A 26,881-nucleotide genomic window follows, 5' to 3' on the forward strand; every position below is an offset into this window, starting at 1 on the left:
GCACAGTGTTTCTTTATATTGCATTTTCTTACAAAAGCTCTGGCGGTAAGATAGATTTCTCTGGAAGATTGCTCTTTTCAAATATAGATTTAATAAAAAGCATGGAACAACCAACATCTCTTGGTGGTTATCAGATGATTTACCTGTTCGTAGCACGGGTCTGATATTATTTGTAATTAATCTGACTTGTTGGTGCTGGAAATTACACATTTGTAAGGAAAATTTTAGCTAATGAACAATGTGAATTTTTCCACTGGATAGGTTTTCTCTACTTGGTGGCCAAGATTTTTCCAGCACGTGTAAGGACAAGTCAATCAATTCAGTTTATCTTTATAAGGAAGAGGAGCGTGGAAGAAGTGAGCTGTAGTTCCTGCATCCCAGGAAGAGAATGGAAAAAATCTAAACAGTTATTAGTTTCTGCTGAGATAGCGTTAATTTTTTTCTACTCCATGAGAACCCTGAATGGTAGTGAGAAAAGTGCTCTTCGTTCTCCGCTGCTTACACAGTTGTTCTTCCTTAGGCTTGTCAAGGGAAATGTCACTACAGGACGAGGCTTTCAATCATCCAAATTAACAAGGAAATATAGTCACCTCTATAACTCTCGCTAACAGAAATTTGCAGGTACTAAGTGTATATATACAATACCGTACGTATTTATGGTGCCTATGGAAATATACTGGTTTTTATCCTAAAGCTAATATTAGACTTCATCATAGCTTTTGTTTTAGTGCATCTCCAGAGAAGCATATACATTGTATTTTTGCATGCACTGTATATATGGTGTTGCCATCTCTATGAATTAATTGCTTGTCTTGAATAAAATTAAGAAAATTAGGGTGACAAGTGTGATTGCTCCTGCACCTGTATAGCTGGAGTCTATCTGGAAGCCCTTTCTGCCTCTGCTTTCACAGGACTGGTTGATTCGAGGCATACCAGCAGCTCTCAGTTCTTTTTCAAGAGATGTGTACAGCTAAAGCAAGGTTTGGCTGTTGTTGGTGCTGAAGTGACTGTGTTTTGTCCTTTCTGATATTAGTATGAGGTTGCTCATTTTCAGCTGAAAAACTGACTGCAGTGAATGAATGTTTCGCTATAGCAACTGCACTAAGGAAAGACAGAGGGATGTGTGTGCGTGCGTGTGTATGTAAAATGCTGACTGTGGATCAGTTCAAAGGTCAAGATACTTAAGGATTTTCATCAAATGGGAAACTTTCTTTGAGGTAAATGGGGCTTTTAGTTACAAGGTCTGATTCACAAAGGGTTTTAGGAACAATTCATGAAGCAGGAAGGGAGACAGTTCCTTTCCATCTTGTAGTGTTTGGGATATTTGTTAGTGACGTGGTAAACATCTTTTAAATCTTTTCAGATCAATCAGTCTGAAAAGTTAGGACCAACCCACTCAAAGATTAAGAGGGACAGATAATCTGTAAGGTCAGTTGCATTCTACTTCCTACAATAAAGCTACTGCAGTTTACAGTGAGGTTATTTGAACCTGAATTTCGTGGTTACTGGGTGACTGTTCTTCCTGTTATGTCAGAAGGCATAGTATTAAAACATTTACAGCTGGAGCAAACAGCTTGAACCTTTATGTTCAAAAAGCTGATTTAAGTGATTTCTTTTTCCTCGTTCTTGTCTGCAAAATACTTACTATTCCAATGATCAACCTCTAAATAAGGCTCACCCAGTTCCAAGGTACCTCTAGCTTCTGCCATTGAGATAACTTTTCTTCTATTTTAGAACTACAAAGTAATCCTTTGGGGAAATTTCTGAAGACTGCTAACTCTGTAAATTTATGTTATGTGATGTTCTTTTTTTTTTTTCCCCACCTTGTTGTCAGTTACCATGTACCATTTGCATGGCTTTTTCAGACTTCTGTCTTCAACCGCTCAGTCAATATTGATAGAAATTGAAGGTGCAGGAATCTTCAGTCATCACTACATGACTGTGACGAAACGGGAAAAAGGACTTCACTGAGAGGTTCAAATTTTCAATTTATTTGAACTCACTCACAGGTCCAGTACATCACTATTGCAAGTTCTAGGTGTACAATGGCGATTACACTATTGCAGTTTAAAAGAAATTAGTGGGATATGCTATTGCTACCTACAAATGATCCCGACATGTAACAAAACAAACCACAAGCGTGCTAGATATTAACACCTTAAAAGAGTGCACCAATCTCAAAACTTAATAGCATGCCATATATCATATGTAGGTTTCGTAGTCACTTACCCTTCTCTCTCAGGTAACGTCACTCAATCCCTGGGAAGTTACCCTGTACAGCGTCCTGGACAGGAGGGGGACGGATCTCCTACAGGCCAGCTGTATTGTTGGAAGATTCCCCATTTTTCTCCCCAAACCTTGCGGTTTATATTTCCTGATTCTGTGGGAGTGCAGGATTATGCCTAAGTGGATTACACTATCTGGGATATTTACCTCTGGTGGTGTGATAGCTATGTCTCTATTGCCAATTTGTGATGTGTAGCACTCAAAGTCACGGAAATAGTGGTGGGATGGGACTCAGGGCATTTTCTTTGTGAAGGGTCATTTGGTTTCGGTTCTTATATGCAATCTGGAGATAACCCCGGGCTGAGACGTTTTGCAGCTCCCCCCAAGTTATCTCCGCACAGCCAAGGCAAGGCGGAGATAAAGCTGAGTGGGATGACAACTCCCTGCATCTCACCTGTTGTGCTCTGAAACCAGTTTGGCTGGGTGCTCCCATACAATGACTAGCGAAAAGTCAGGTATCTCCTCTATCTCTATAAAAATATCAATAAAAATAGGGCATCGTTAAAATAAAAACAGGAGTTTAAAGTACATTATAATGGCACTGCTTCTGTGATACTCGGTGCTAAGGTCGCTGTTTTTTGGACCCGGGGAAGAAGTGATAACGGTATATCTGCTATATGTGTCATAGAAGGTATTCCTTCCCATTAAAAGAAATATTACAGGCTAGCATGTGAATGATATGCAAATTACAGTGTACAATCTGCAGAGAGTAAAACTCAATTCTGTGGATCACCGGAAGGTTTCAGATAATGTCCTCAGCATTTCAGAATGCCAAAGCTGAATTGCAAGCTGTAAGGACTTATTTTGGCACTCTCAGACTACCACTGTTACCTGCGGGGGTTGTTGACATGGGTACTTAGTTAAGCTGGATGTAGTATTTTGTCTCAAAGCAAGTTTAATCTCAATGCACTGTGTCTTTTACTTAAATAATTATAGCCTGTGCTGCTGCCTTGCATCAATACTGGGGTAATCTGTGTTAAGAAATACTACGCACAGTTAAGAACTAAACACCAAGTGATAAAGACATGTATTAAAACCCTCCAAATGGCCTTATTTAATAGGAAGTTTGCCTGGTGATATCATGCACCGTATTAAGTTGATTGTATTTTGGTCTTTTAAAGATACATACTAATGGAGATATTACATGTAGCACTATATAAAGTGCTTCCCATAGAAAATAATGAGGTTCAAGTCATTGCAAGATTACAAAAAGCCAGTGATGAAAGCTGCACAGTTCATGTGTTGTTGCTTCTGCAGGAGATGCACATTTTCATTTTCTAGTTGTAGCAGCACAGAAGTCACCATACTTCCCTTCCTGTTATTTGCCACCATAATTCTATCAAAGCAACTGTTAAAGGATTCAAAGGAGAACGTTGTTCCCCCACCATTTATTTATACTCCACCTACAAGTGCTGTTCTTGTGCACCCCACACTATAATGTGTTTATGACCAAGTCCTTGAATTGGCATGCAGACTCTGACACCCTCATCTTTGCTGAAAGTTTGCTGGGGTCTGTTCCAGGATCACTCCTGACGAGTTTCTAGGGGAGCCACTCAGTTTATCTTTTCCATTTACTGAAAAATACCAGTATGAGAAAGAAAGGGTTTGTCAGCTCATTTTGTCTCCTTCAGATTTGAAGAGACAGTGAAATGTTTGCCTGTAAGTATGTATTTGCTTTTGAAATCGAGTTAACTGACTTTTTACTTTAGTGCTTTCCATTTCCTGTTTGGGAATTTCCTGTAATGTGCAAACATTACCTGCACAGGTCATCTATGAACATCAATAAAACTTGGTAAAACTCTTAATGTTGGCTGAATGCAAAATGTGTTTAAGTGTTTGCATTTGTATGTCTCTCTGTGTTACAGGAATCACCAGTTGGTGAACTGAAACAGTGTTTTACGTCTTCTGTAATGAGAGAAAAATTCTTTCTTAGTGATAGTAGTTTCCTGTGAGGGGAAAGGATTTATTTAAGGAATTCGTTGGTGAACTTAACAACCAAATGTATGCAAGAATTTTGCTGTGTTCTGTATAAGAGTGAGTAAATACCAAACTTTTATTTTTTGATCTGGATTGTAAATATCCATTCTGGTTCTATCACAAGCAATGCTAGTTATCTTTTGCAGCGCAGTCCCCAAATCTTTTCCAGTCTGGATATAAATAAGACAGTTCACTGACTGTCCTTCAGTGTAGGGGCATGTCCTTTTCATCTTCTATTTTATGGTTGTATAACACGACACAACTACTGATTCTCTACTTGGGATATGGAATTTCTGACAACTGGCTGTTCTTTTTCTTTTTTGCACTTGGTTGTAACTCATTTCCTTCCAGCTATAAGCTTTAGAGAGAAAAACTTACACAAATTCTTCCTTTATTACTATTCCTAGTTCATATCTGATTAATTTTTTTCCTCATCAGTTTGTGTGTCATCTTTAATAAATTCATATCATCTCTAAACAAAATTGAATCTGAATACTGCCATAGTATTAATGAGCTACTAGGGTATAGAAACATGCACACTTCTTATTACTGGTAAACATGTTCCTCTAAGGTACTCTCTGCTTATGTCTTTTGCTTGTTAATGCCTTTTTAGAAGATTTTTTGGCTTTTTGATAGAATTGCTTTATTAATATCATGATGTGTAGGGGGTCAGGCTAGGTGACTTTGACAGTCTCTTTTGGCATCAGTGTCAGTGTCTTTGGTCTCTGTACGAGTTGCTCTGGAGTTGTCTTCAGGTAACTGACTCAATATTAAAGTGTTGTAACTCATTTAGCTTCCAGCCTTCAGTTTACCTGGAAAAAGTTGGATGCAAATAGAACCAAACCTGGTGAAAAAATAACAAAAGAATGACAAAAAGAAGTGATCCAAGAGTTAAACTAATAGTAAATGCTTTATCTTTCTGCTTGGTAAAACTTAGGGCTATGGGAAACAGCATCTCTTACAGCAAAAATGTCTGCAGAAAAAAACCTAGAAAAATATATTCTTATGCGTTCCTGCAGACTTGACAACAATTTATGCCATAAAATGCAATGCAGAATTCCTTTTCTAGTTCCCCTTTCCTGGGAAGGAATGTCTCTCTTCCTCCCTCAGCTGGCTATCTGAGCTCAAGTATTTTGTATGTATCAGTTCAATCTTTATTACAGTCTATTACCAATGTAAGGATGCAGAGGCATAAATAAACCTATCATAATAACTGAATTAGAAATATTGGTCATCTTATTTGCTGTCCAAATGAGAAATATGACTTGTTTTAATCCCCCAGGCCACCAGAATTTTTACTACCATCTAACAAAGACATCAGAGTGCACTTCCATTGCTGCCAATGACACCATGAGCAATCATAAAATAAAGTATTATTTAGAGAGCTCTGTTTCTGTGCCCAAGCTTCTGGGGGAATTTTCTAGCTCAAAGGATGCAAAGCTAGGCAGGGTGCTTTTATAGCTGAAGTTTCTCTGAGTGACAGGCAAAATACTCTGGATTTGAGTACAGTGTAAGTGATGTAGAAAGTGCTGCCCTTGTCTGTGTTGGGGTTTACTCCCCGTGTTTTGCTTCTATTACGTATCGGTCAGAAGTTGCCCCAATATATTAACCTTTTGAGTATGTTAACGTTTCCTTTAAACCCACATATTAGTGAAATGATTCATTTAACATTTACAAAAGCAATCATTAAAGTATAATTATAAAAGAAAAAACATATAAAGGAAAAAAAAAATCACTATTTTTCTACTTTTTGAAACATGTTGTTAATTATATTGATTAATTACATGTCGGTTTGGCCAGCGTTGCTAGTGCACGAAGAAACCCATATGAATTCATGATCTGGATTAAGGACGGGTGCTGTGCCAGGTGAGTGCAGGTTCAGGATCTGCTCTGAGAGGTGAGCCCTTGCCAGACACACGTGCCTGGGCCACTGTGACTGCCGTCCTTCTCCTTCCCCGGGAGCCTGTGCTCCTGCCTCTGCTCAGCCAGCCGTTTCAGAGGCTGCTTAGTCTCATAATGCTTAATACTGCCCTGGCTTCTTTTGCGTAAGAGTCGTGATTTTAGTAGGAGTAACATTTTAAAATGTCTGTTTAGAAGAGAATCACTGACTCCACGTTTATGTTACATGAACTGTATTTTTTAAATGACCTGTATATGTTGGAATTGATATTATTTTCTTGGTGTGTGATGTATACTCACATTGCTATATGATGTGAATAAAGTTAATTGGACATAGTGAATAGTTAAGTGTATGGGTACTATCTTATCAGGCAGACAGTAAAAGAACTTCATAACAGGATGAGTGCCCTCTTAAAGAGGATAAGTATTTTACTACCTCTTCTACAAGGATATGGGAAATCCTGATGTGGTCTACACAATGTAGCTTAATATTTACCATTCAGTAATCATTTGTAGGACTTTTTAATTTAATTTATAATGGTGCATGTTAATTGATCAAATACAATATTGTAAAAAAAATACGGAATTAGATGCCCCATTACTTTAACATGTAAATATTTTAGGATGTGATAGTATTGTACAGTTTATCCCACTCTCAGGTATATGTATAACCAGCTGTCTATTTTACAAGTGAAAAATAAATGTAATAGGATCTCAGATACTAATTAGAAGTAGTACCAAGAAACCCAGTACTTGGAAATAACTCTGTTCTGAAGGATTTCAAAGGCTTTTTGTTTTAAAAAGTTGGCATGTTAAAAAAATGAAATGCAGGTTATTTATTACATTACAATTTTTTTCCATTGCCTTGTGGTATTTCAGAAGAACGGTGTTTAATTGGCTGTAAGACTGTAGAAGCATGGATGGTAGCTTTTTGCCTGTTTTTTCATAGCTAGAAATAAAACTATGTTCCGTAGGTACTCCTGCAATTATTGCTTATTTACTGAAAATAGCGAATATATTTTCTTTGCATGATTTGGTGTGTACTCCCAATATTTTTCCTAGAGGGAGGAAGAACAGTGATTAAGTCCTGCAGTGAGAGCCAGAGCCAAGCTGTGCCAAACTTTGTCAGTGATGAGTTTCAAATATTTTGAAAGTTACCGTTTTCTCCCAGCTGCTTTCCTTGCTGCAGGGAATAAGTAACCTACTCTTGCCAAGAGCTAGCTACTTTCTTTTTTTTTTTTTTTTTTTTTTAAGTGAGAATTAAAGCACTTCTCTCCTTTCCTGTCATCTCCCCAAAACTAGATATGCCAAGGGGAGCTTGGAAGCTTTCTTCCTCTGCCCTTCTACTGAGTAAGAAATGTGAAAATTCTTTGTTAGAGTCATTGGTAGCAGGCCAAGAGTTCTTGGGCCAAGCTTGGAACAAGACATCCATCCTCAAATACAGTAGCTATTTGCTTCCTAGGAAGTATTTTCCTTCCTAGGAAACTCCGTTTGTGGGTTCTTTTCTTGGAGGGAAAAAAGTGGAATACTTCTGTTGTCAGTGCAGGGCTGTGCCTTTAAAGCTGATCCAATGTTTTTTTTGTCTAAGCTGAAAATAAGCGTTACAGTAACAGTAATGTTGTCACTGTTTATTGGTTTTCATGTTTAGGGAAAATGCCCCTGCAGAAAAATGAATGTTTGGGCTTTGCGCAGATGGAAGATGTGTGAGTTTGTATGAAGCATAGAAATTCATGTGCACATATTAATTAAAGTAAGTAATAGAAATTGAGTATTTGATCCTGAGATACATCATTGCTACCTGTGACTTCCAGCGGCCCAAGTACAAAATGTGTTTTCCGAGTCAAAATGAACCATCTCTAAGTATTCAGGATAGGTTTAGCCCTGAAAATTTACATAGTGTCACTAAATAGAGCCTTGCTAAGAGGTACTCCTCCTGAAAATGTGAGGGGCTAAAAAAGGATGTTGAGAAACTGGATGCAAGTTTACAACTTGGGCTGTCCTTTTTTTTCTCTCTACATAGAGAAGATTTTCCAATATTGTATGAGAACTTTTGGTATTGTGCATGTCTATTCCTTTGACACAGGTCCATTAAAAATGTAGTGTGATTGTTTCAGTATAGGATACAGAGGATTCTTGATGTCTGACCTAGAGTGGTGGAGGAAACCTCTACATCGTTCCTGAAGGCTGATTTGATGGGAGACATGAGGCCACAAGGAAGTGATGGACATTTTTTATTTTTAACATTCCTTTTTTTGTAGGCAATTAATGCTTTTATGCTGTCGTTTGCAGCCTCCCTGCCTCCGTGCTGTCAGCAGTATGTGCTGTGCAGCTGTGAGACGTAGCCCCGTAGGTGGTTACGACCCTGTTGGCTGGACCCTACTTACTGGCACTTGTGAGTCCAGACCCTCCCATGGCTCTGAGCAGGGCAGCAACAGCTGAACGTAGGAGTCTCTGTTGACAGCGCTGGGCAGAGATTTTTAAAGGAAACCTGCTTCCATAATTTTCTAAACTGTATTTCTCTAAGCCCTTTATTGTTTTGGAAAGCACAGATCCTGGTGGACTTGCAAATATAATCATTTGCTTCTTCATATGTGTAATATATAACACGAATATGTCTCTTCTGTGCAAAGCTTTGATAATCAGGGGGGCAGTATTTGAGGCTGTTTGCTATAATGGGTGAGATGAAGCAGTTGAAGTGGTTATGCTAAGACCTTGAGTGGCAAAGTGCTTAAGCAACAGTGTAGGGCCAATCCCCGCAGGTATGTTTGCAGTGTGCTGCATAAGTTTAGGTCTGATTTTGTATTTTTACCCTGATAGTGAATTGTGTCAGTGATGGAAACTGGATTCAGACAGCAGAAGTGGTGCTCTCCACAGGAAAGAACAGAGCAGAATAGGCTCTAAGTTCTGGCATTTGCTTAGTGTGTTTCACATTACACTGTAAAATTAAATGAATTTCTTTTATTGATAGTTCCCCCAGGCATTATTATAGTGAAAGGTCTTTCTTTAGGTAGGGTGTTAATGGCATCATGGTAGGATTTGTTTTTCTCCTTTATCAGCTCATATTATAATATCAAGAGATACAGTGGATTCTGCATTAAAGCGTTTAAAGCAAGTCTGCATGTTTTTTATAAGGGATGGGGCACCTCTTCTATGAGGAGAGGCTGAGAGAGCTGGGGCTGTTCAGCCTGGAGAAGAGAAGGCTCCGGGGAGATCTTATAGCGGCCTTCCGGTACCTAAAGGGGGCCTACAAGAGAGCTGGGGAGGGACTTTTTACTAGGGAATGTAGTGAGAGGACAAGGGGGAATGGCTTCAAACTGGAAGAGGGCAGGTTTAGATTAGATATTAGGAAGAAATTTTTCACTCTGAGGGTGGTGAGGCACTGGCACATGTTGCCCAGAGAAGCTGTGGCTGCCCCATCCCTGGAGGTGTTCAAGGCCAGGCTGGATGGGGTTTTGAGCAACCTGGGCTGGTGGGAAGTGCCCCTGCCCATGGCAGGGGGGTTGGAACTGGATGATCTTCAAGGTCCCTTCCAACCTAAACCATTCTATGATTCTAAAACGGACCAGGAGATTATAGGCCTGGTGCTGGAATGGTAGGTCAAAATCCTGTCATCTGTACTCTGAAAGAATTCAAGACAGAAGACCATAATGGGCCCTTTTGGCCTTGAAATCTCTGAATCTGCTGTGTATAATGAATGCAGTTTATTCTATTTACATCAGTTCCGACTGTCAAGCCTTTATGTAGTTGGAATATATAATTTGGAAGACAAAATCAATTTCATGTATTGCAGATGAGTATGTAAAACTGCTAAATAGCTTCCCTGAAGCGGCTTAAATTTCAACCTGTAAACTAGAATAAAGTTTCTGTTTAGAACTACTGAAAGTGATCTGCATTTGGAAAAAAATGGAATATATTTGTCCGTGTTTCAATTTGGTGCATGAAGGTTTTTTTAATTGCACAGAAAATGAAAATAAGAACAAAATCTGTTTGACAAATTCAGTGACAGGAAAATGTTTGATAAAGATGATAAAAATGAATCAATGTAAATAAAGTTAAGATCTCTCATTTAGCAAGGTATTTTATATTTTTCCAAAGCCAAATATTTAGGTTTGAAAATAAAGGTATTCTGCAAAAGGCACAGTTACACCAATACAAATTTCATTCCTGTTAATGTTTGTGGATCAGCCCTTCTTACACGCCCTGTAAGTAATTGAGTAGAGGAAAAAAAGCAAGGGTGTTTCTGTTCCGGGTTTCCTTGTGACATAATGGTGCTTATTCTCTGCCCATGGCAGGGGGGTTGGAACTGGATGATCTTCAAGGTCCCTTCCAACCTAAACCATTCTATGATTCTATGATTCTAAAACGGACCAGGAGATTATAGGCCTGGTGCTGGAATGGTAGGTCAAAATCCTGTCATCTGTACTCTGAAAGAATTCAAGACAGAAGACCATAATGGGCCCTTTTGGCCTTGAAATCTCTGAATCTGCTGTGTATAATGAATGCAGTTTATTCTATTTACATCAGTTCCGACTGTCAAGCCTTTATGTAGTTGGAATATATAATTTGGAAGACAAAATCAATTTCATGTATTGCAGATGAGTATGTAAAACTGCTAAATAGCTTCCCTGAAGCGGCTTAAATTTCAACCTGTAAACTAGAATAAAGTTTCTGTTTAGAACTACTGAAAGTGATCTGCATTTGGAAAAAAATGGAATATATTTGTCCGTGTTTCAATTTGGTGCATGAAGGTTTTTTTAATTGCACAGAAAATGAAAATAAGAACAAAATCTGTTTGACAAATTCAGTGACAGGAAAATGTTTGATAAAGATGATAAAAATGAATCAATGTAAATAAAGTTAAGATCTCTCATTTAGCAAGGTATTTTATATTTTTCCAAAGCCAAATATTTAGGTTTGAAAATAAAGGTATTCTGCAAAAGGCACAGTTACACCAATACAAATTTCATTCCTGTTAATGTTTGTGGATCAGCCCTTCTTACACGCCCTGTAAGTAATTGAGTAGAGGAAAAAAAGCAAGGGTGTTTCTGTTCTGGGTTTCCTTGTGACATAATGGTGCTTATTCTGGATCCATTTATTTTAGTAGTTATAGATTATAAGCAGTAATTATATATTTTTCACCTTTCATCCTCTATCTTACTCAGTCCTTCCAGCTATTTTCCTGGGGGTTTTGGATGCAAAAATAAAAAATCTCCAAACAGGTGTGTTAAACTTTTAATAGAATAATTTCTAGGTGTCTAATGCAGTTATTGAGCATGCATAGATTAACTAATGAAGGTAGCATTTCAATTGACACTTTTACTTAGGGAAAACCAGACACTAATAAAATCAGTAACAACGTTAATCTGAAAGGGGAGCATAATTCAAATGGAACATAAAAGGTGAATTGCTTGAATTATCTGATCAGAAGCAGGTAAGCAGCATAATTCCCTGGAATAATCAGTAGGATAAATTTGGAACTGTAATTTAAATATTTGTTCTTTGAAACTATTGTATGACTGAAATATGGAGAAAAGTTCTGTTTCACTTGCACATGACACCTGGAGCAGATCTGTGCTGCTCCTTTTGTGGATAACAAGCAGTCAAATTACCGCCAGATGTTCATGCTGTTAAAGAACAGTTGTTGGCTTGCCAAGAGTGCCATTGTTCAACCTTTCCTTGATTTTCTTCTTGTTGTAATATTGCCATTCAGCTACATTTTATTTTAAATTAATTGCATAGATGAGCTGCACAAAGTGTCCTTAACTAACATGTCACCTTTGTAATTTTGAAAGAAATAAAGTAAAGCCCAGGAAGATAATGTTAAGATAGAAACTTAATTGCTTGTGTCTCTTTTGCTTTGGAACTAAGACTTCATCTTTGAGCCAAATAAAATCTGCTGACAAGTGCTCCAAAATACAATTGGAATCCTTTCCAGGCCAGTATGAGGGGCTTTAGTTGAGCCATTTCTATCAGGAGGGTTGTTTGTATGAGTTTGAGCTTTAGGTCTAAGTTTTCTGTTTGCATCCTGAGGATAAGACTGTTTCCTAGGTCATTTCATCCTGCAGACATGCTTCCTACTTTTCTGGAGCTTGCCCTGAGCGTTCCATGTGGGACAGGGCCCTCTGGATCAAGATAAGCACTGTCCTGGTGATCCTACATAGTTACTGGCACTGCCTGCCTAATTCCCTGTGCTTCAGCAGACCGGTGGAATTACATGTACAGACTAGGCGATGATATCCAAAACAAATGAATGCCAGAGGAAATTCTGCCAGTGTTTTCAAATGTAGGTGCCAAATCTGCGTTTCCATATCTATGTTGATTAGAGACGTACACACTCACCATTTAATTTTCAAATTAGCTAGCATGGGTATTTCCCAAGAACTACAGTAGTATGTAGGTTATGAACACATACAAAAACAAGACCTCTGAAGTGCTTTCATTTCATAAGTTAAATTTAGATACACAGGATTTAATACTTCTGGGGAAAATTTTTGAAGGCACATGTGACTTTTGAACGTCTAATTTCTACTCAAAGTCCAGATGACTGATCAGTAGAAATAATTTGATATAGGCTGGTATTTTAGGTTCATAAAAAGATGCAAATAAAATCACAAAACAGTGCCTTGATGTGATTTATATATTACTGGTTGCATGATAATTCTCAAGAGCTAATGATCTTTATTTAATCAACATGTTTTTCTCGTAAATCAGAATGAGACACCTGTTATTTTGGAAAGAGCAGGTTAAATAATTAAGTGTGAAGAGAAAATTGCCTACCTTTGTTTATTTTTGTAATAACTTAGAATGTTTTGTTTATCCTTTGGTAGTATAAAATAATAATAAAAAAAGAGTCCTGTCAATGTGGAGTTCTGTGACATTTAGCTGCACCTGCTAAATTGTGGGTCCACTGCACTGTGAAGCAAAACTCTCATTAACTCCAGTACAGTGAGGTTTTCAACAGAGATGTCTAAATTCTAGCAAAGCTTTTGGATTCAGTGCAATGAAATTGAAGCACATGGTAAATATCTCTCTGAAAAGGGCTGAGAGTAAATGCGCTAGTGGCTTACTGAGTTTTTTTTTACCTACTGCCATAATGATGAATATTTATTAAAATAAGATGCATTTCTGTTGCACACATACTTTAAGTTATTATTCAGCATCATATTTTTAAATTTAATTTCATTTTCAGTGGCAGCAAATTGATAGCTGCAAAATATGTCTTATTGTTATCTGTAAGTCAGAATTTCAGAGTAGATTTACACTGCCTATCTAAGGTCACAAACTTTTATCTTTTGCTGCCCAATATTTAGCAGATACACAGTCTCACAAAGTAATGAAAAATAGAGGGGATTGGTTTTCACAGATAATTAGCAATCTATTCTACTGCATGTTCCCTATCTCAAATGGTGTACATTATCACCATCTGGTTGATGATGATATAACTCTTTCTAGAGGTAGGCTCAAACTTTGAGCTGTGGAGATACCTTGTTCACTCCTAGCCAAAATAGCAGCTGTGTTGACAAGCGTTTACACCAAGTGGCAGTGTGTTTGCGGCACTGGAGGAGGCGTGCATCCCCATCTGCTGAGCCTCAAGGAAGAGACCATGTGTACAGAAAGGAACCATCTCTATTTCTGTTATTGATATTTTTTCATATTAGTAAATGAATCCAAAGCGTTTTTATCTGCTGAATAATTTCCTAGTTTTGACGAGAACTGAAGATTTGGTACCATTTGTGAAGCGGGGATGCAGTCTGTGGTGTACTAGTCACAGAAAAGGCAGCAGAGAACCATTCAAATTAGTCTGGATAGAATTAAATATTCTCCTGGCCATTGAATATTATGACACACTCCAATAGATAATCAACATTATTTTCATTTTTAGATTATTCTTTCCCCGTATTGACTATGGGCCAAGGTTCAAGAGAGTCAACCCATTCATTACAGAGGAGAGTTTGCTTGTGTAATGGCTAATGAGGTAATTATTTTGTGTGTGTGATGCAGCCTTATAATAGGAATGCCAGGCGTGGTGAATTTGGTGATTGTTGTTTTCATTACAGTAGAAGGCTTATTCTGAAGAAGTGAATAGTCATTAAAAATTAAAGAAAACGGAGCACTGAATAGGAATGTTATTTGCCACCATCGTACTTTGGGTTGGTATTTAATGGGATTGATATGCATTTTTTCTTTTGGGATGTAATATAGTGTCTTCTGATTTCATTGACTAAAGTTGGCAAGTTATGATTCACTGTCAGAAAGTTGTGCCGTCCTGATTGAAACATATTGTGAGATCTGTGTAAAAGTAGTTTCATAGTATACGTACATTTGTTTCACCTTTCAAGTGCCTGTAAATACTTATTTTCAAAAAAAATCTACAAATTTCTTCAGTAGCAAATAACCTGACTCTAGACAATCCTTGCTCTCACTTAGGGTTTAGATATTATGTTGCATAATCATGTGCTCTGTATCCTCTGCTTTGATTATAATTTCTTCAAGATGAAGTTTACTACAGTCTGTACTGGACTTATCACAGTTTGCACGTACTACAGAAATTAGCTGGAGAGTGGTAAATAATAAGCATCAGCATTGTCAGCGTAAACCTGGAAATCCTACACTATGACCTTGTTTGCCTTTGATGTCCTCTGCTGGGAGTGCCAGGTTCTCAAGGGCTACATTATGCAGCTCGTGAAGGACGGCCCTGAGGCCTCTTCGGTATTGCAATCTTTCCACTGCAAGCCCGCAGCCTGAACGGGATGGTAGGCATTGAGCCATCAGCTCTGGCTGAATCCGTTCGCTGAGATGCCTTCATGGGGACAAAAGGGGATGAGCAAACTGCAGCCCTACGGCTGCTCCAGAGACTGGTCTTTTACTGTGATATGTACATAGCCGTTGAATTTTAATTTTCTCACTTGTTGGGCTTGTCTCTGAAATGCCAGTCACATCTAGAGCACTGCAGAAGTAGGAACGGTCGTGAGCTCTCAGGAGCGTTAGAGAGGCACAGGAAGTTCACATTTCTATTGTAGGTTGAAATACCCAGTTTTATTGGAGAATTATAATTATATAGGAGTAGGGAAGCCTATAAATCTTCCTTCCTTGAAATCATTGTATCTTATCCGAAGTGCAGCCTTGCCAATTCAGTAATCTGTGTGAAATCTGGCCTGGGCCACTCTGCCCACTCCAAAGCAAAGTCGTCTGTGTCCTGTCTGGCTTGTCTTCTTGACAGCTTCAACAGAAAGGTCAAGTCCCGAGGCTGTCAGAGAAGTGCTGCTGTATTGAGATACCTTATCATCTCTTTGGGGAAGAGGCTGGGATAGGATGTGTGACTGAGACTGACAATTTGTTCCCTAATTTTCTCAATAGTCCGGGGACATGTACATTAATTGGGGAACAGCTGGGTGAGTCCATTGCCAAGCTGGCTCAGTAATGGTCCTCGATGCAATGCAAGAGAGCAACTAGAGATTATTTTTTTATTCCTGATCAAAAATGTTTCCATGTAGTTTGGAAAGCTGAGCAGTTTTCTGGGAAATTTAGGAAAAGGTGGAATATTCTGTGCTGGCAAAATTGCATCTACAATGATGCCTGATGTTTCACCATCACTTCACAATGTGGGATGAGAAAACGAAAGTGCTAGAATAACTTTCCCTCCTCTTCCTCTTTAAATTTTTTAGCACCTTAACTGCAGTACATTTTCTAAGTTGAAGACTTCATATATATATTTTTTTTTTTTAACAGAGAGAACCGTTAAATAAAAGTGTAGGTGTCAGATGGTATCTGTGAGTGATAACCTGGTGGACCTTACTGGAGTTGCATGGCACACAAGCAGTGATGTAGCCTATTAGGAAGGCTCTTTCTGGCATGAATACTGCCCCTTCCCCTCCTCTTTCTCTTGGTGCTGATTTACTGTTAATTGCATTTCAAACAAATTGGAACGGACTAATAGACTCAAGTCTATTATCCTAGCTTTTAACACCATGAAATCATGTTTAGTGCTTTGCTCTAGGGGGGACAATGAATATCCCTAACATTTTCCTCCCAGTAATGACAGAAATACAGATGGAGATTTCTGCATTGGAAAATATAGAATGGGGAAAGTGCTGAGGAGGAATGGCAAAAATAGTCAAATCTTGTGCTTTAGTCCATCAACTGATTGCTCTTTGGGTTAGATAACTGCTTCCCATTTATGCTAGTACACACTTAGATCTTTGCATTTTCATTTATTTTTATTCATTTGCTTTGCAGTGCTTTGTCCAGTTGTGTTCTAAAGTGAAGGAGACTTTTGTTACTTCTGACAGGAGATTAATTACAGCATATCTGCTATTTTCTTACAACTTTTTGTAATTGTTAGACAGCTTCTTAAATGATGTAAGTTAACATCTTCTTGTCACATGGTGTATTGACCATTTCAGAAAGCTGGAGCTCAGCTTTAGCTGTCTTATTCTGAGTGTGCCCTTGAAATGCAGAAAATGAGACAGACCCTGCTGGGGCAGCCCGGATTTGGGAAGTCTGAGTGAGCAGATCTATGTAGAGGTGCTGTGCTCACTCCCTAGCAGAGTCCCAGGGGAGCAGGAGGGAACTGCAGGAAAATGTCTTCATTAAAGAAGACTGGAGAAGAAATAGCTTTTACTCCATCCAGCGAGACTGGAGAAGAAATAACTTCAGCAAGCTGTTTCTGGTATCTGCCATAGCTGGCAGGACCGAAGCCCTCAAGGGGTTGCAATTTAAGTTACCAGTTAATAAACTGGTAAACTTGTAGGAAAACCTTGGAAACTTCTAAATTAGAACAGCTTTGTGTTATCATGGCAGTACATAGAAGAGGAACGTATCTTTTGAAAACCTGGGTGTGATGGTTTAGTTTTCCTGTGAAAACTAAACTAACAGTGCACCTGGATTCCACAGCATGTCTGGGTAGAGCCCCAATACAGTCACTGGGACTTTATTGAACTACATTCTCTGTGATTACATGCATTCAATCCATCTAGAGCTATATCTTTGTTGTCTTGTGAAGTAATTCAGCTCCTTCCCTTCTGTTTACATCTTTCCAACATGTACAGAAGTGACTTGCTTGGGAAGCAGACAGTCACGGTCTTCCAGCTGAGCTGGTCACAGACATTACTACCTATGGCTGATGGTGGCTGTCCACCTTATTGCCTCCCACACCTCTGCAGTGAATATTTCCTCACCTGATTCAGTTCAAGCTCAAGAACACAAATTTAACTGCACTGTATATTTCATCATTGTATTTTTTTAGATTTGTTAATATTGCAGAGCTGTCTACTTCCTCTGTCCAGCCTGAAGTGCTGGCATGGGCATATCAGCAGTTGCAGTAATAAGGCAGGATGCTGTGGAATTGCATGATAGGGAAGAAATCTGTGATTTTGTAAATGAATAGTGACTGTTGAGAGAGTTGAAGATTTTCATATATTGATACACTAAAGTAATTGGGACCACTGAACATCGGCATGAGTTCAGCATGATTTGGTATGATATCTGACAAGGTTAGGAAAAAAAGGAGGATAAAGGATGGAGATCTGAATTTTTTGGACCAATCTAGAGTCACTTTATTCTGGAGTTCAAGAAAGGAGAAGGATAGTTTTTGTGCAAATGTCTGCGCTCCCATTTTGTGCTAGTTACCCCTTCCTGCTCAAATATACATCATGCCATAAAGCATAATTAAATAAAACACCCAGGTTGTTCTGGTTAAGCTAATTAATCCATTAATATCAGCATAACAGTTGAGATCTGCTCTCTCAGGCTCTATCTTTATGTTAATGCAGCTCTGTGTAATAACTGAGAAGTCCACCTTCTTAGCAGGGCTAATTTGTTTGTGTCCAGAGCGGAGCTACTGCAACTTCCATTTCTGTGCCACTTCCATTTCTGTAGCTACTGTGCCATAACGTCTCCACCTGCTTTTTGGTTAGTTTGTGTTGGGCATTAGAAGAGAAAGGGAAGTAGAAGACCTGTAGAAGTCAAAGTATGAGGATTACCTGTGTCTACAACTCTGCAAGCCATTTTGAATAGGGAATCTTCTATATAATGAAAGATTACCTAGAAGAGTCACACTTTGCATTATAAAACTAGTGGAGAATAAATGTTTTCTTGAAAGGACTACTAACAAGAGCCTAAACTTTTAGAAAAGCAGTGGAAATCTTGCTCAGCTGACACGTGACTTACCTGACATATTGAAATTTGGTCTGTATCTGTAATATCTTTGTAAATGACTATTTTATTTAATTAGAAAACACTTAATTAGACAAAGATTTGTCTAGCACCTCCTGTTCATTAAATCAGAAAGCATTCTCTATTTTAATTAGCATGACATTTTCTATAATCAATTTAATGAAATGCCATCTGCAGTTCTAATAATACTGTGTACAGCAAAGGCTGATTGACACATGTGTTGACAGCAAGGTATCAACCTTCTCTTATGTTTGTATTTTGAAAAAATGTAAAATATAAGGAAAAAGAGGACTTTGATTTGCTAATGCTGCTCTTTGTGTCTCAAAACAGAATTTTATTTAAACAAACCAAAACTGAGTAAATATTTTCAATGGGAAAACAAGCATTTACGATCCTCAGGTTAACGCTATCAGTATTTTCAGAAGACTGCCCTGAGCCCTCCTTATTCTAGATGTCGTGGAACAGATTTTCAACATTGCATGGTTGCCTGTCCTTCTCTTTCCTTCACCTTTTAGATGCTACTTACGCTCTCAGGACTGTTTGATATTTTGCCTTAATATGTGATGGTTTCTGTGTGCAAAACTGCCTGAGTACTAATGCTGCTGTACCCCCAGCAAAATGCCCTCGAACAGGAGCCCCGGGGCTCATCAGCTTGGTCTCCTCCGGCCGAGCGAAAGGCAGGCTCTGCCCGAGGGTGGGAGGATGTATCTGCTCCTCTTGCTGTGGTACGTGCTGGATAAGAGGAAGCCCCAGGTTTGGGTCCCTGTTCCGTATTATCATAAGAACAGAGAAAACAAAATGGACAAAAGCCCATCAGATTTCTGTAACAGTCATCATTTTTAAGTGAGGGGAGGTTAGGATGTGAATACTTAAATAACGCCAGTGCCTAGTACTTCTGGACTCCTTTTAGGTAACTAGCTTAGGCCAAGATTTACAGTGCTATGTACAAATTAGCCAGCAATTAGCTGTCTATGCTCTGTGTACCTTCTTTATAAAACATTTTTTTTCTTCATACTATTCAATATCAGTATTAGTAAGTTCTAAACCACTATTGAACCAGGTCCTAGCAAGTTGGACTTGGCGTGTTTCCAAATGAACCTTGTTATCAACAAATAATCCAAATTTAGCAAATATTCTACCAAAGTACTTTTATTTGGCAAACAAAATTTACGTTAACAGTATTGTGACTGGAATAGAATAATATTCAATAAAATAAACCCGCTAGTAGCGACACAACTCTTGCATGGCTAAGATGAAGCGTGCACAGAATATTGGAGACTCCGATTCAGGAATCTCCTAACTCCTGTGTCTTTAGTGAGCCTAAGCTGCTAAGTTTTCATAAATTCTCAGAGGCCATACAGGGGAGGGTCCCGGCTTTTATGCTTTATCATGGGATTCCCCACTTGTTCCTGAGGCTGTTGGATCTTTCCAAGTACAACACAGATGAGTTTTGGTACTTAGTTAACTGGTCATGTCTCATATATCTATTGGTCTGGGATCTCTTGTAATATATCCCAGATTTAGAGACCTGCAGAAATGACAAAACATTTCACTTCACCTTTTTTCATTCACATGTAGGACATGACTAACTTGACTTTTACAGCTGAAATACGCAGTTAATAAGTGTGTCAAGAGTTTAACATTCACAGGGAATCTCTTGGAGTGGCTGGGGGGGGGTGGGGGTGGTGGGGGTGGGGGGAGTGTGATAAATAGCCTGGATCTTTTTGTGTCATGTATAGGTCTGAATATGCAGATACCACCAATAAAAGAAGAAAACTTCCAACTACTAAAAAGTTGGATCAGTACAGAGGTGAAAGTGAATAGGGCACTAGTCTAAAGATCAAGAGGCTTTAGTTCCTCACCGTGCTATTGAGGTGCTGTGTGACCTGCAGCAAATCACTTCAGCTCTTTGTGTGCCTTCTTTATCTATTACCTTTTGTATTGTCTTTTTTTTTTCTAATTCTTTGGAACAGGAAAAATGGTGATATGTAATAAAGTTTCTAACACAACAGACTTGTGCATCTCTAAACAAGGAAAAGGTTGGTTTCTGAGGAAATAATTGCCCTACTTAATTGTATTGTTGTGAATTAAGGTGCAATGGCTCTCTTTAAGTAAGTCTTGTTTTTTAAGTTGGTGAAAGAACAATTAATGTTTATTTGGGGAACATTAGTGAAAGAGAATAAAGAAACATCTCAGTGGATTAATTATAGGATCATAGAATGGTTTAGATTGAAAGGGACCTTGAAGATCATCAAGTTCCAACCCCCCTGCCATGAGCAGGGGCACTTCCCACTAGACCAGGTTGCTCCAAGCCCCATCCAGCCTGGCCTTGAACACCTCCAGGGATGGGGCATCCAGAGCTTCTCTGGCCAACCTGTGCCAGTGCCTCACCACCCTCAGAGTGAAAAATTTCTTTCTAATATCTAATCTAAATTTATCCTCTTCCAGTTTGAAGCCATTCCCCCTCGTCCTATCACTACATGCCCTAGTAAAAAGTCCTTCTCCAGCTTTCCAGTAGGCCCCCTTTAGGTACTGGAAGGCCACTGTAATGTGTGCCCAGAATCTTCTCTTCTCCAATCTGAACAACCCCAACTCTCTCAGCCTGTAATGTCACACGACTGTTGTTTGAAATAATTAGATGATTTATTTGGCAAAGCAATTGCAGTCTAGATGCCACTTCTCATGGCATTGCTTATAGATACAGTAATTTTGAGTAAAGATAATAGAGTCTGGCTCTAAACAATAGTAAGTGTCTGGAATATGAAGGTTTAGTCACGGCTCAGGTTTGCTTTAAAGTATATGGTAACTTGCCCTTTCAACCAAGTCTGTGTAATTTAACTTACAGGATGAGTTGCCTGAGTTCAGTGAAATCAGAGTTTACACTCATCAAATAAACTACCAGCATTCAGTGTGCTGCTTTCAGAAATCTAAATTGTTAAAGGCCATGTAGACCTGGGCCAAATTCTTACACTCACACAATTCAAAGCTTGATTTTCAATGATGGTGATGTAATTCAGGATGGGAGTTAGTCCATTTTTTCCACCAATTAATACATATTTTTTCTTCAGAATTTAAAAGGGTCTGATTTTTTTTAGATAATGTGAACATACAGAATCACAGAATGGTCAGGGTTAGAAAGGACCTCTGGAGATCATCTAGTCCAACCCCCCCGCCAGGGCAGGTTACCTACAACAGGTTGCACAGGAAGGCCACGTGAAGCTAATTGGAACAGAGAGTGCTGTGAATGAATTCTCTAGGATTTTGGACATGGTAGAATGTTGTCAATGCAATAAATGAGGGTAAATTCAATAAATGAGAGTAAAGAAGGTATTGCAGAATTGATGGGGGTCAAGCTGCTTGTCAAATACAAAAAGTTTTGCATTGATTTCTTTGCATTTTATGATATCCTGCCTGTACTTTGACATTGCCTGGAACAATATATATTAGGCCATGCACAGTATAGAGCTGTATCTGCTACAAACAACACATATCCTTACCCTGAGGAGAACCTTAATCAGTGTTGAACCTAAAACAGGAACAACAGACACAGTAAAACTATTTATATGAAATGCTGCTTTCATTTTAAAAACACCTGAGATTATGGTGATGCCATACTTACATAATAGTTACATCACTGAGGGCTATAATTATGATACTGATATCTATGTCCAAACTATGATTTAAATTTTATGGATTAATCATTTCAGCAGAACATGTGTTCCACATTCTTTGCCTAGAGATAGAGCACATGATGAAAAGATTTACTTTTAAAAACATACAATAGCATAGGGATTTGGACATTTAGCCTCACAATGATAAAATAATTTATTGCTGGGTCTACATCTAATATAATTTTGTAAGAGGATGTAATATTTATGTTACTGACTCAGATGAAATTATTACACTGCAATAATCACAGAAGAATTTTGGTTTTAAAGTTTGTTTTCATGTAATATTTCATTTAATGTTGCGTTCTTTGTGAAAGCCAAATAAGTTGTAGAGAACCTGTTCAGCAGCAGGTTTGGTCTATAGAGTTGTGTGTCTACTAGGCAGCTTCCCTCAGAGTCGGGTTTAGAAATAAGCTCAAAATCAAGGTGGAATAAATTCTTCCCAAAGGTAGTTATCTATAATAATAGCTGAGCCTACCCTACCTTTTTCTATCATCAGTTAGTGCTGAATCACCAAGTTTGTTTCCTTATTCTGACAGTCATGAAGTTTGTCTTCTAAGAAACCCAATTAATTCAATTCAACTAGACACTGATGAAAAACCTTCAATATGTAACCTTAAATATGTAACACAGAGAACAAGAAAGATATTTACGGCAGTCTTTGTTGAAACCCCTGCAATCGAGTGAATCAATTTGGTAAACTATACCCAAACCATCTCAGCAGGTAAACTAAACCACCCGCTGCAGGGTAAGGCAAGGGAGGGGAGAAAAAGTGGTAGTCCGTTTTGTCTGCCTGAGAAAAATTTCTGTTCTGAGATTTCTGGAATTTGCATGCTGTGCCTTTGAGCATCGTACCAGGTATACACCCACGTGGGTGCTCTGAATGAAGCTCCATCGCTAACCAACGCCAGTATCCCATCTGCAGCTGAGATCAATATTTGATAGTTTGTCGGAAAGTGGAGTAGAAGGCACAAACAGCAGACGAATTATGCATCAGAAGGAAAAATAAATATCCCTTGATCCCACAGGCAGTCAACTAAAAAAACTCTAGGTTTGAGATTTTTATTAAAATTGTCTTAGCACAGAGCTACAAACACGAGTTATATTGTGCAGACAAACCTGTATTTCCAAAGATTCATTGCAGAAGGGGATAAGAAAATCAATAGAGGGAGTTAAATCCACAGATTCCAGGCCAGAAGAGATCTCGACAGCCATCCAAACTCAACCTTTTATATTTTTACCCACATTCAGAATAAATTAGTTCTTGACATAAAGATCTAAAGCATATCTTTACAAAAAAAACCTCCCAGGGCTGCTGATTCTGTCATCTTCTTTGCTGAGCTCTTCCACACGTCCCAACGTCCATACCTGTAATCAACTTTTCCCTAACTATATATATATACATATATATGACCTAGATGTCTTTGAACTTTCTTCTCAGGGCTGTTCTCAATCCATTCTCCGCCCAGTCTGTATTTGATGCTAGAAGTCCTGTTGGCCAAATGTACATAGCATGTAGAAAAGTAGATAACTGAAAAGTAGTTACATTTTGATACTGTTGTTTGGATTTGGGTAGCATATTAGTCTCACCTATGGACCAAAAATGCGTTGTTCAGAGCATTGTTCAAGCAAGGGGAATGAACATGGCTACTTGTTGACAGCTGTTCAATGTCTGTGGGTTATATGTGCCATTTCAGCTCTTTTTACAGACAACTTTATTTTTTCTATAATATTGCGTAGCACTGTGATACAACATCATTGGGGATTTTCAGTGCTAGGGTACCTAAAAGCATACATGCAAAAAACCCTAAAAGAAGTTGCAAAAACTTCAATGTTCTGTAGTAGCCAGTAACCTGAAACCACAATAACTTTCTACAAAGTGTTACCTCTTGTTATTCAAAATGAATATTTGAAATCTTTTTCTTTATAAGGAGTTGCTATTAATTCCACACTTCACAGTCCAATGTTTCTTCCTAAACAACAGCGCCAAAAATCCTGTCCTTAACTCCATCAATCCCACCCCACTTCCCAGCCATGATCCTAAGACAGTTTAGTAAGCTCTTAAAATGAGGCTTCATTAATTTTACAGAACATAACAGAGGACATTCAGTAGTGCTGTATGTCTAGAGTTTCTGTGGAGTCAATTAAAATACAGCTACATTTTTCTGAACAAGTGAAGCATGTTTTTTATGATAGCACAACCTTTTTCTCCAGTCATGTTTACTTCCCACTTCATAAAATTCAGGGATCTGTGATGAACTTCTCAGACATTACTGAGGATTAGTGAAGTTCCTTTGTGTTTCCTTTAGGCTTAATTGAGAACTTTCCTTGTGCTTTCTACATTTTTATCAAAATAGGTTCATTTGGTTAAATAGAAATCACTTACATGGGTTTTAAATAACATGAAAGAATCAGCAATCGATTCGATCTTTTATTAGAAATAGTGCAAAATTTGGGACCATTTTTCTTTTGTTAAATCAAGCCTTATGTAGTTATTATGTATTTCTTGGTAATTTTGCAGGTATTGGTACAGATACAAAGCCTTTTTCATAGGAGCCACAAATAATTTTGTATATTTTTTTTTCTTCAGGTATATTTGATTATTTTTCTTATGTAAACTTATAAATCAAGCAAGTGGTAGAAGGAAAAAATAACGACTTCTTCCCACAGTGTTTTAAATGTTCTACAAGTGGACCTATTTAACTTTCACCCTTCTCTGCTAACATTCAGCTTATGTGATGATCTCGTATTCTATGGCCCAGCACTAATCACACACGACATGGACTATCTTAAGATGTAGTATGTATCTTTGTAAATCCAGTTACCAGAAATACAGAATAGTACAGAAGTGTTGTTAGAATCTCTCCTAAGGAGATACATGAAATGGTGTCCAGCAAAAGCTTTTTTCTTTGCAAAACTTTAATTTGGTATATGGCCCTTTTCATAGTGAATATGGTTGGACCTTAAGATGTCAGAGTCACAGTGATATCTAGATGAGAGCAGTTTTATGTTCAAGATGTCACTTCATTTACAGCAATCCCATTTTTGCCATGGAAAGTGTTTTCATTTATATGAAATCATATTTCTGAGCGAGGTGAACAGGCTATATGGAATAAACGGATATTTTTGAAGTTCGTGAGGCAAATCAACAAAACTAGATATTATGAGTGCAATTCTCTCAATCTTGTTTGCGTATTGTAATGAAGATATTCTGAGGACTAATATGCTGTTTTTCTCTACAGATGTAGTAATAAATACACAATATGTTTACTAACCGTTAATGCCTTTGTTGTTGCAGATACAGCAGTGGTGTATAAAAATAGGAATGGACATGTTGTTGAACTGAATGTAGAAACAAATACAACTACATTATTATTGGAAAATACAACTTTTGTAAGTAATATATATTATTTATTCATTTCTTAGTGTAAGTCTGCTAGCATTTTTTCCCTTCATCAGGTGTGAGAGAGTATAATATTGAAAGGTTACAGAAAATATGTTTATAACCTAAAGTACATTATATATAAATGGAAAGTATAATCCGTTCTTCTGTCAGTGCACAATTTCTGGCTGAAGTTATTTGTTGTTTTATTCAGCCTATGTGTAAATAACCAAGATGCTGGAGGATATGTTGTTGGCTGTAGTCCATGCTTTGTTCAGGCCACTTGAAGGATCATGCCTGGCATATGTGCTGGTGAATCTACCTGATGTCTATTATAATAAGAAATTCCATAGAAAGGGGGAATGCTACTACAAATGTCGAGAGCTTCTCCCTATTAGAGAAGGGGACGAGTGTTCAAAAGTCATATGAAGATTTTCCTTTAAGCAATTAAATATGCAAAGAAAAATGTATTTCCTAGTCCTGTTAATCTGTGGCTTACTTGTTCCTCTGTGCTTTAATGGCAAACTAGATGGTTGGGGATTATTCCTCTTGACCAGTAAATAGTATACACACGAGTAGTTTGCATATGTTTCTGACTAGCAGTAATTGCTAAGAAATGTTTTAATGCCTTAGTCTACATTTTCTTTTGCTTTGGTTGGTGCTGTTGTTCTCAGTGATACCACTTATATCCTACCCTGTAATTCTCATTTATCAGGGTTTTGCAGCATAAACGCATGACTTGTCAATCTTTCCTCATAAATACTCCGTACAGACCACTGGCTGTTATTGTTAATCCCTGTATTTTTAATTTAGTAAAATGTTTTGCACCTGCAGACCCAAAAGGATGACTCATTTTCATCAGCGGTCTTTGACAAAGGCTGTTTTTATTCCTGGTCTGTTCCTGGCCTTTGCTGATACAGATTCCTCATTTCAAAGCATGAAGTCCCTGGTGACCTTTTCTTCCAACTCCTCAAACTAGAAAGAGGAGAGCAGAAGTTCAGGAGAAAGAACTTGACGCTGGCTTCCTAGGTCAATTTGCAAAGATGAAGGAGAAGGAAGGAGAAAATTGTATTTTAGTGGAGCGTGTGTGAGGCTCCCTTTCTGTAAGCTGCACCCTTCCATATGCTGGGATGTGCCACAGGGAACCTCCTAGCCCCAAAAAGACTGGCAGACTCAATTAAAAGTGCGTGAAAAGGTGAATTTCTGTAAAGTGCAAACCACAAAGTGTTGTAGAAGCATTTTCCCTCTTATCTGTGTGTGTGTGAGCACTTGCCTGGCAAAGTAGAGGATTAACTCTGTCAGGCCTACACGTTACCTTTAGTGTATAACTTGAATGCAAGCAGCTGCTTGGACATCCCTGGCTATACAACTTGACTTTAACCACGAGACTTAAGTTTCCTCACAGATGAATTCATACGCTTTTGGCTGGAAGTATTTGGCTCGTGCGATGTCAAGTGTAATGCCAGCATGACAGGCTATTCTGGCCATTGTGATA

General features: G+C 38.3%; 1 protein-coding gene across 1 annotated transcript in view; it reads left to right on the plus strand.

Moving 5' to 3' along the window:
* Window positions 1-26,881, plus strand: part of DPP10 (dipeptidyl-peptidase 10 (non-functional)) — a 249,825-nt gene that overhangs the window by 60,090 nt on the left and 162,854 nt on the right. The window contains exon 3 of the mRNA XM_009887247.1: window positions 25,303-25,397. Within this exon, the coding sequence (XP_009885549.1) occupies window positions 25,303-25,397 (95 nt within the window). The remainder of the gene's footprint in view (window positions 1-25,302; window positions 25,398-26,881) is intronic.

This window comes from Charadrius vociferus, unplaced genomic scaffold (assembly GCF_000708025.1).
Source record: "Charadrius vociferus isolate BGI_N301 unplaced genomic scaffold, ASM70802v2 scaffold385, whole genome shotgun sequence".
NCBI classification, from domain to species: Eukaryota; Metazoa; Chordata; class Aves; order Charadriiformes; family Charadriidae; genus Charadrius; species Charadrius vociferus.